The sequence below is a fragment of the Brassica napus genome, chromosome C9 (genome assembly GCF_020379485.1).
Source record: "Brassica napus cultivar Da-Ae chromosome C9, Da-Ae, whole genome shotgun sequence".
In the NCBI taxonomy this organism is placed as follows: domain Eukaryota; kingdom Viridiplantae; phylum Streptophyta; class Magnoliopsida; order Brassicales; family Brassicaceae; genus Brassica; species Brassica napus.
This window is the reverse complement of record NC_063452.1, coordinates 37,088,033-37,099,224: the sequence shown is the minus strand read 5'-3', so window position 1 is coordinate 37,099,224 and position 11,192 is coordinate 37,088,033. Positions and strand designations below refer to the sequence as shown.

At 41.0% G+C, this 11,192-nt stretch overlaps 1 protein-coding gene across 1 annotated transcript; it reads right to left on the bottom strand.

Annotated features, from left to right (window-relative positions):
- Window positions 1–1,401: 1,401 nt before the first annotated feature.
- Window positions 1,402–2,319, bottom strand: LOC106362768. Its single transcript, XM_013802615.1, has one exon. It carries the CDS (start codon window positions 2,317–2,319, stop codon window positions 1,402–1,404), a length of 918 nt encoding a protein of 305 aa, XP_013658069.1.
- Between the last annotated feature and the right edge of the window lie 8,873 nt (window positions 2,320–11,192).

The window sequence follows — 11,192 nt, the reverse complement described above, 5'->3', positions numbered from 1 at the left end:
TGCGATTTGTAGATATAGGGAATCTGATATGCTCGAGCTGCGATATCTAAGAACTGTATTTATTAAGATGTTGGGTTTTGTTTTATTACAGATTTGTGAAAAGAAGACAGTTTAGTATTGTCGTGTCGTTGTTCCCCGGGTGCTGTGGTATGCTTACTCCGAGCTTTTGTAGTTGGAGGGTGACTGGACTCGTGTCGTGAGTTGCCTACGTACCCTCAACGAGGAATCAAGTCATAATGTAGTTCGATTATTTTCCCAGGGAAAGGGTCTGTTGTTCGATGTTTCGTGTACATAGGTACGTTTGTTGTTGATTTTGGCTGCCTGATTAAGGGTGTTGCTCGATGTCCTTAAAGCTCGCGAGGTAGCATGTCCTGGAGCTCTTCTGGCTTCCTCTGATAGTCTCGACTCCTTTCGGGGTTGGAAATTTCAGGCATTGGTGATATGTTGAGGGGACTGCCTTCATGCTATATAGCCAAGGCCTCCCAAGGATTGCATTAAACGGGGCTGGACGGTCTATCACGATGAATTCTACGATTTTCCTAATTTCTCCAGCGGTTACCGCGAGCTCGATCGATCCGAGGGAGTAAGTGGTTTCTCCTACGAACCCGATGAGGGGAGTTTGCTCTTGCTTTAGGAGTGCTTTGGTGAATCCCATCCTTTTGAACGCGTCGTAGCAGATGACATCGGCCGAGCTTACGGCGTCGATCATTACTCGGGATAGTTTGCAGCCGCCGACGTCGAGTCGTATCACAAAAGCATCGTCGTGTGGTTTATCGAGATCTGCGGTCTCGTTTTCGTCAAAGGTGATTTCATGATCGGGACCTGATAGGGGTTCTCTCACTCCTACGTTGTTTTCGTCTCTCAGTTGGTACGCTTTGATTGAGTTGACCGAATTGCAAAACTTGGAACCTCCGTAAATGAAGTCGATCCGTTTTTTGCCTTCGTCGTGGGCCGAAAAATTCCATCTCTTAGTCTGTACTGGTCGGTAGTGTCTCTGCCCCCCAGACAGATTGCGATTAAGGGTCTGCATTCTGTCTTTTTTTTGAATCTGTTGGGCAATCGGTTTTTCTAATAGCTCGCGAATTTTGTTTATTTTGTTCTTTCGTTTGAAGTTGGAGATTTTTCCGCGAGGGGACTCTGTGTTTGGGTTGTACTGAGTGACCCTGAGAGGAGGAGTGGTCTCATCGGTTTTTTCCAATGTGCGGATTGCTACCGTGATCTCGAAGCGGATGTTTCCTTCTGTCTGGCTCTTTATTTCGTCGGTTGCGTTGTTGCTTGGCCCCCACGAAATTATGTCGACTCTTTTCTTCGGAGCTGGGGGTGGAGAGCTCGGTGATTCCTGCTCGATCTCCCTGCCTCTTTTGTTTGTTGAGAATTTGGCCTTTTGGTTGGATTTTGGAGTCACTGCTCTTCTTCTTCCTCTCCGGCTTCTCCAGTGGTTTTCTTATTTTTGTTTTGTCTGCGAAGTGCGGCTCGACATTCTTCGGTCGAGTGGCCCTTGCGATCATGGAAGGCGCAGTATTTGCTGAGGTCGTATGTGGAAGACTTTTGCGGCGAGTTATTTATTGCATAGGAATGTTGCCCTTTGGTGGTTGGCTCTTTTGGAGTAGCAGGCTTTTTGGTTGCGTTATTCTTGTTCGCGCTATATTGTTCATTCAAGGCTGCGACCTCCTCTTCGTGGGTGGCGAAATAAGAGGCTCGGTGTAGGGCGTCATCCAACGAGATAGGTGCTCGTACTGCCAATTCTTCCCTGAATTTGGATGAGAACCAGACGCCATTCTTTAATGCTGCTAGGGCAACGACCTTGTTCGGATGCGAAATCTTGGCCTTGATTTCTCGGAACTTGTTTATGTACGCTCTCAACGGCTCGAAAGGTGCTTGCTTGAGATTCCAAAGATCTGCCTCGATAACTCTTGTCTCTATGAAGACTGAATACTGTTTGAGGAACGTAGATACCAACTGAGTGAAATTGTCAATCGAGTTTTCTTCTAGTCCAGTGAACCATTCGAGGGCGGCCCCAGTGAGGTTCTCGACGAAGAAGCGGCAGTAACCGGCTTCTTTTTCGTCGTCGGTGAGGTGTGCTCTCGATATTGCTAAACGGAAAGCTCGGACGTGGGCCTTTGGGTCTGTGTTTCCTGCATTTTTGGGAAATTTTAACTTCCCAACGTGATGTAGTCTGACGCTGGCGATTCTGTTTGTAAAAGGGGCAGAGCTCGTTGCCATATGCACGATCGCATGTATCCTTTTGAGCTCGGCATCGTTCCTCCTGATATAATTCAGAAACGCTTTGGTTTCACTCGTGATCCCTAGGTCCTCCATTTGGAGATTGATATTGACGGGACCGCGAAGATCATGCCTTCGAGCTTGTTCTGTAGAGTTATCAAATCCCGCTTGGTGGAAGGTCCTCGTGGCGGATGGAGTTTGATTTTTGGGGATCGAATGGTTCGTCGGCGGGATCCGTGTTCTTGGTTCTCCCTGTCTTTCCGTTGATCCGTTCTGGAAGTGGATCAGAGTGCTTCGTGGGTGTTGGAGCCCGGTGTCGATCTCGTCCAATCCGCTGTAGCTTAAGCTTCAGTGGATCATGCCCTGCAGCGGGGGTCGTTGTGAGTTTTCCCCCGTGTAGCGTCCGTATCGAGCGCTTGGGATCTCTGGAGTGCCGAATAGACCGGTGCTTTGGGGGTTCGACACCGTTCTTTACGGATCTAGGGGCGTTTGATTTCTATCTCGAGTGTTTGCAGCTCGATGCTCTGCGAGTTCCCTCTCAGCCTGGTCTAGTCGGTTAGTGATGGTTTGATTGGCGATCCTTTGGTTACGAATTTCGTCGATCAGAGATGAGAGTATTCCTCGAAGTTTTGTCATTCCTTCTCGAGCTTGTGCTAGAGGGGTCGGTGAAATTGGTCTGGATTGAGATCGGGTCATGTCATCAGTGGATTATCTGTCCCCAGAATGGTTCCAGACTCGAGGCCCGACTCGTTCTGGGATCGATGTCTGATTGACCAGAATATTTTGATCTTGACTTGAAGTCGCGATCGGAGGGATTCATTGCGTCCGGGTTGTTCCGGTTGCGTCGTTGGCACCCTATAACCTAGTTGGTGTTACTTTGGTCCCGGATTCAGATCCGATGGGATCGATGTCGTTGACTCTTGAGGGTGCGGTTCCGATGGTTTGGTTGGGATCCATAGTCGCGCTTAGGAAACTTAGATCGGTTTCTTAGGAAAAATGTTTATCGTTTATCTTCCCCACAGTCGGCACCAAAATGTAGAACCTAAATTCTACACTACGTATTTGATAGTGATCGGGGTTTGATATAGGGAAGACAAATGATGTAGGCAACGATATCTTTAGAACACAACGATGTTAAACAGTTTCCAGTAGGCAAAAATGGACTTTATTGATGAATAAGATCGAATACAATGAGTTGAACTAGATCGAATGATACAAATGAGATCCGTAAAGATCGAATACAATGAGTTGAACTAGATCGAATGATACAAATGAGATCCGTAAGGTCTGGAGGAAAACAAGGTCGATGTTATTGTGTAGCTCTCTCTAGGGTTTTCAATGTGTCCTTCTTCACCTCCCTTCTTCTTCCTTTATAGTGTGCCAACTTTGGGATCTTCGTAACTGCTCCGAGATCTCTGTCTCTTGTTCCACGATCTCTGTAACCTCGACTCCTCCTCCTCGAGCTTGACTATTTGCTATGGGCTTCAGCTCCCTAAGGCCCATGTCTTTGATCGCGGCCCGTTAAGGTATTACTCAAAATTGGGTCCAACAGGCATTACCACCCTTTTTCATGTACTCAATGTCGCCATTCTCTCTCTCTCTCTACATGGTCAATGTCGCCACTCTCTCTCTACATGGTTTATGTCGCCATTCTCTCTGTCTAGATGGTTAATGTCGTCATTGTCCCTCTCTCTATATGGTTAATGTCGTCATTGTCCCGCTCTATATAGTCAGTGTTGCCAATATCTCTCTCTCTAGATGGTCAATGTCGCCATTCTCTCTCTCTAGAAGGTCAAAGTCACCATTCCTTCTGTACATGGTCAATTTCGGCCAACTCACTCTCTCCTTAGTTAACATCGCCATTCTTCTCCCTTATCAGGTAAATGTCACCCTTCTTGCTCCCTCATTGCCAAATGAGGCTCTCATCATGTTCTCTTTTGAATCTCGTTCGAAATGTCTCTCGTTTCGCGCAATCAGAGTTTCCGTTTAAATTTTACGAAGAAAATAAGCAAGAAAACACGATGAAACCCCAATCTGACTTCGATCAAGAACCAACCCAGATCGCAATGTCGGTTTACTTGGCTTGGAGAAGACTTAGGAAAAGAGGATAAATGGAAGGTATCCGATGATAAACTGAAATCTCGAGGAGAAAAGGAAAAATCTTCGGAGAGGATAAACACACATAACAATGGATAAGGTAAGATGGCCGACTCAAGAGGCATATAGAAACAAAATCGGGGCAGAGAAGAGAAAGAGAAGATTTTAGGCTCTTAGAACTCTCTACACTTAGAAACCTTAGGCACTATTCTCGACATGCTTAGTTTTCTATGTCTTGCACTCCATTACTAGACGAACGTCGCAAAAGTAGTTTGATCTCTTGTTCAACTCTTTGTAAATCGAACTACGTTTGGCTTGATCCTCGAAAGGGTATGTACGCATCCTTTCATAAGGTTAAGTCCAAAATCAATAAAACCATTTTTGCATCTTTTTCGTCTTTTTCGCATTTTTCATCTTTTTCTACACGAGCTGCGGCGCACATAGGTCTTCACGACATAGGGGGTTATGCTAGCGAACTTATTAGCTTTTGCTGCCTATGTTATTTGATTTATGTTGTAATCATGTTTACAGACGTACTTCCTATACGTTTTCGTCTCTGGAGTGCTCATATGCAAGCTGAAAATAAAGATCTACTTTTTCTTAAATTTGTTTTGTTGTTTATCTTTATTTTCCGCATTTATTTGATTTATTTGATCACTTGTCGTTGGTCCTTGATATTACTCAAATTATCATAAGGAGTGATTTTTCTCTCTCAAATAGAGGTTAAATTGTAGTACTTAGGGATCGAATCCACAAGGAGCTAGGGCACACAATAGATCCTAATCATCAGTGATTAAGCTAGGTTAGTGATATACCATGGATTTTACTCATTTTTAGCCATGGTATATATGTGTTCTTAACTACATATTAGTTGTTTTGGAGTCTTTTTAGTATGTATTCAGGTTTTGGAGTGATTCGGAGAAAAGTGGTGATTTTGGTGTATTTTGGATATAAAATGATAAATACCCGTAACTGACCATCGACCAGCCTAGCGATCGATGATCAAAGATGATAATCGATCGACACACACTCTGTGATCGACGGCGAAGCTGATCTCACTCAAATTATCCTAAGGAGTGAATTACTCTCTCAAATAAGAGGTTCAGTTGCAGTACTTAGGGATCGAATTCACAGGGAGCTAGGGAACCTAATAAATCTAATCAGAGTGATTAAGCTAGGTTGATTATGATTAAATGTAAATAGCAGGTTTGTGAGTAAGGCAGTTGCTCAATTGATTTGATTGGGGTTTTGGTGCTTTAGATGAAATAGCTAGACTTAGGGTTTCCATTCAGGTATTCAGAATTATAATCTTACAAATGTCTAATAAGTTGTATGCATGATATTATAGAGCTCAACACTTATAAACAAACCGATCGGCTCTCGCTTTCTAGGTTTGTCTACTGACCATATATAAGTGTCGATCGATGATTCTATATGAATTTCGATCGATACACTTGTCGAACCGTCGATCGATTATTCGATTAAAATCTCAATCGACGCGTTTAGTCAAGCTTTACGCGCGGGTTGAATTGTGCTCACTAGGCTTCCTAGATCAGCTCTCGTCTTACTCTAGAAATCCTAGCTCAATTAGGGTGGATTCAGGGTGAGATGCAAGTGATGACTTGAGTCTACAACTCTTAGATCAAGTTCTAGCTAGCTAATCTAGAAACAAGCTTTAATGACAATCCTAATGATGAATATCACAACTTAGCAACCTATAGTTGGGGTTAATCCCTCATAACCTATTTAAACCATAAACCTAACAATATAACTACTCAGACATGGCTAAGCAATTCATAACAACAATTAGGTATAAAAACTGCATAGATAAATAGATAGATATCAGTGGGGTTCCAATCGCAAATCTCTTTGGATCTTCTCTCCAATCTACTAAAAATCCTAGAAAACATTTGCTGTGAAAATAAGAAAACAAGAAAGCACACTTTTCCTCTAACATGTTGGCAAGCTATAAATAATTAGGTTAAAACTCGTCAGGGGTAATCTTGTAAATTGGTAAAGTCTTGGTCTCTACGTCGGCTGGAACCAAACGGGCTTCTGCGCGCTTCACCATCGATCGATGTCACAGGGTGTGCATAGATCGATTATTGTCTCTGAATGTCGACCAATGGTCTTGTTCGATGGTCAGCTCGGATGCTTTCTCCAAATATCTCCAAAATGCTCCAAAATCATCACTTTCTTCCAAATCACTCATGATCCTATAAATATACTAAATATACTCTAGAATTTAATAATTAGTTATAAAAACACTTATAAACCATGTCTAAAAGTAGGTAAAATCCATTGCCTATCAACTCACCCAGACTTACCCTTTTGCTTGTCCTCAAGCAAAACATACAGTCAGTCTCTCTGAAAGAGGTTTTTAAACAGCAGGGACTCACAGATTTAAAACTTAGAATCAACACCTTAGAAAGTCCTAATCTCAGAAGCATATTATACCATATCCTAGTCTAGCAACCAAGTTCATCTAGTCAATAACTTAGCAAATTTTGTCTGACAATCCCCTCTACCAACCTCAATTCTTGCATAAATAAAAGTGTAGGCTTTACCTTGGGGGTATCGATCACATGATGCAAGGATGCTCAAACAAGTATTTGGACCTGCAGATAAATAAAAATTTCTTTCCTCTCTCTCTGCTAATTTCTCTCTCAGCCAAAGTCTGCTTATATTGCAAGATCATTGACTAAGATTGGACATGCTTCCATGAATCAAGCTTTAATGGTTTTAGCCACCAAATCATGTTCACTTCTTCTTGACATATATCCTATAATTATTTGTGAATCAAGCCTTAATGGTTGTAGCCAACAAGTCCTGTTCTAATCCTTTACCTATAGAATTCTTTTGAATCAAGCCTTAATGGTTGTAGCCACCAAGTCATGTTCAAATTCTTTTTCCAAAGTTATTATCTATAACTATATATAAATAAATATATATATATATATATATATATATATATTTTATCATATCTATATATTTTGAAATAAAGAAAGAGAGAGTGATAAATCTACACAAGGTTTTACCTTCCAGACTTGTTTGAAGAATCCGATCTCATGTATACCAAACCCCAAGACAAGCAGAGTTGAGCTCAATTAGGTTGGAGGTCAGCTTTGGTTTCTTCAAACATTCTCAGCAAGTGTAACATAGTTGACAGGTTGATCAACTTCGGTATCTTTAGTGCTATCTGCAACTTGTAAGTCTAGAATGGTGTGGTTAGATAACAAGCAAAATCAATAAGTTCATCATCTTCTTCTTGACTCAATAAAAACCTTTTTGAAAATATTTTAATAAGACTCATGAATAGACTAATGTCAGTAAACCTCCCCCAGACTTAAACAACAATGTCCCCAGTGTAAATTCAGTTGGAGTTATGGTGAAAACTAAAGCATAAGTACTTAAATGAACAAGTAAGAACGATATACTAGACCGGATTAGATGTCGATCGATGTAAAGGTGTTGACATCGGTCGCTGCTGGTGATGTTCTGTCGATCGATGTCGATAGTGTTTCATCAGTCAATACTCTTGGCGAACGTCTACTCAGATCTTTTCTTTTTTTTTATAACCTGCAAAAATTCCAAAACTAGCATAAGTACTAAACTAATGAAAACCAATTAGAAATTACCTAATAGTGGGTTGTCTTCCACTCAGCGCTTTGTTATAGTCATTTAGCTTGACTTTGGAGGCGATTTGGTTAGTAATGTGGAAAGCAAATACTTGCTGGGAATCAAGTTTCCATCTCTTCTCTGCTCTTGTTGAACCATGTACTAGTGAAGTCTCGCATTGCTTCGTCTCCTTTGCGCCATTTGTCTTTCATTGTTGCAGTTGTATTTTCTATCCTATGCAATCTGTCTCCAAGAAATTCAAGTTTGAACTGATGTCTCACAAGTGTAGCTTATGCGTCAGCTGAGATCTCCTCTCCATGGTTGTTTGTATCAGACATATCTGATTTCACCGTTGCTACTAGCCTTCCTCGGTTTGTTGGTATAGCTTCGTCGATCGATGTCCTTTTGTTACTGTCGGTCGATATGTTGATGTGTCTGTCGATCGATGTTGATGCCTCTGGTCGACGAGCGATATATCGCTGAATCTCCACTATCTCCCTCTGCATTGCCTCTGTCTGAGAAGTCAAAAAACTGATGGTAATGTCCCAGGTGAAATAGATGTCATCACATCTCTTATCAAGCCTCTCTTCTGCAGCTCCCAGAGTTCTGTAGATCTCTTTTACCATCTGATCAATCTCTGCTCTGGTGTAAGAATCTGGTTGAGACTTCATCGGATTTTTAGTGGTTACGGGTCATCGTCGATCAATTTTGGAAGGTCTCTGTCGATCGATGTTGAAATGATTATGTCGATCAATTATGGTGTTGTTGCTTTGGCCGCACGTTGTGCCTGCATACTGGCTATGTCTTGCCTCATCTCCTCCATGCATGTAGTCAACCAACTAATGCTATCATTCAGTGGGTAGTAGACACCATCAAGCTTCATCTGGAGGTCATCTTCATTCTTTTCTTGGGCTCCACAGATTCCACAAAGCATCTCATTTATCTCATCCTTGGTGTAGGTCTCTTGTACTAACTTGGTCTGTGTGAATGACCTAGCATTTTCTGGAAGACATAGGTAGCTGTGCTCATCCATTGAGGCTCTTTCCAAAAGACTTCTGATATCATCTTTGGATACACGGATGATGTGTCCATCTACATCTCGGGCATGTCCATGATCATCTTTGTAGACTTGATACCACTCAAATTACCCTAAGGAGTGAATTACTCTCTCAAATAAGAGGTTCAATTGCAGTACTTAGGGATCGAATCCACAAGGAGCTAGGGAACCTATTAAATCTAGTCAGGTTATTAATTCTAGGTGTTTGTTGTTTTATGGGTTTAAAAGTAAATAACAATCCTAATTGTGCAAGTCTATTACTTTATTAACAAGATGATTGGGGGTGTAACTTTATTGTAAGGTATTAGATGCAGGGTTTCTATTCAGGTGTTGGAGATTATAATCCTATAGATGCCTAACAGTTGCATGCATGATATATTAGAGCTCAACTCCTTAATCACAGTGATCAGCGATGGCAATGTTTCACTGGTTAACTAACTAGATCTTGGATTTCAACTGTCGCCTTTTGATCACAAGAAAGTGTCGATCGATGATCCTATAGGGATATCAATCGATACACCTTTCACAATATCGATCGATTGTCAGATGACGATATCGATCGATAGCTTCTAGTTAAGCCCTAGGCGTAGGTTGATAATGCTCACTAGTCTCGTAGATCAGCAGTTAGCTCTCTCTAGCAGTCCTAGCATGACAGATTAGATTCTGGACAGGATGATCAAGGATGCTTGACACATGAAAATTCCTAGGTTCAATATTCTAGTTAGCAAGGCTAGAAGAAGCATTAAGAACAATCAATCAATGAATATCACAACTAAGCAATTCTATAGTTGGGGCTAATCCCTCTAACCTATTTGAACCCTGAATCTAACAAGTAAACTACTCAGACATAGCAAAGCAATTCATGACACAAATATAGATAAAAACAGCATAGAATAGATAGATGAATCAATGGAGTTCCAATCACAAATCTCTCTATGATCTTCTCTCCTAAAAACTCTCTCTCTCTCTTGCTGAAAGTAAGAATACAATGATGGTAAAAGCTCCTCTTGCCTCCTAACACTTAGGCAAGTATACTACTATTAGGTTAAAAACTCATCCGGGGTAATCTTGTAATTTGGTGAAGCCTTGGGTTTAAAGTCGGCTGGAACCAAGTCGTGTGTTTCGTGTCTCGACATCGATCGATGGTACATGATGTACATCGATCGATCATAATCTTCAATCGTCGAGGCTTCTCTTCTGTATCGATCGACGGCACTGGGTGTGCATCGATCGATTGCTTCTTCTGCATATCGACCTCTAATGGTCAGCTCGGATGAAATCTCTTTTAAGCTTCTAAATGCTCCATAATCATCACTTTACTCCAAGATACTCCTGAACATGAAAACATACCTAATAGGATAGAATATATAATATATAGATAGTAAAACACTTATATACCATGGATGAAAATGGGTCAAATCCATGGTATAACAACTCCCCCAGACTTATCCTTTTGCTTGTTCTCAAGTAAAACAAACGGGCAGTCTCTCTGAAAGAGGTTTGAAAACAGCAGAGACTCACAAATTTAAAACATAGAAATCATCACCTCTACAATATTGCAATCCACATCTAAAAAGTCCTAATCACAAAAACACATTATGCAATATCCTAGCTTAGCAACCAAATTCAACTAGTCAACAACTCCGCAAATCCTATCTAACATTCCCCTCTACTAATCTCATTTCTTAGCATAAATATAAAAGTGCAGGCTTTACCTTGGGAGTATCAATCACAGGATACAAGGATTTTTAGACAAGTATCTGGAACTGCAGGTAAAAGTTAGTTCCTAATTTCTCTCTCTCTAATTTCTCTCTTGAGTCAAAGTCTGCTTTTATTGCAAGATTAGTGACCAATATTGGACAGGCTTCCATGAATCAAGACTTAATGATGGTTGCCACCAAGCTCTGTTCACTTCTTTTTGACATATATCCAAGAATTCTTTGTGAAGCGAGCCTTGAAGATTGCGCCTCCAAGTCCCGTTTGAATTCTTTTTATTGGAATCTTTATGAATCAAGCCTTAATGGTTTTAGCAACAAAGTCCTGTTCAGATTCCTCGTAACTAAATCCTAAGTCCTATTTAAATAATAAATTTCAGAATTTTTTATTTTTTATTTTATTTTTTTATTTTTTATTTTTTATTTTATAACACTAACTACTCTAGGGTCGAAATAGAGAGAGAAAAAGTGATAAATGAATC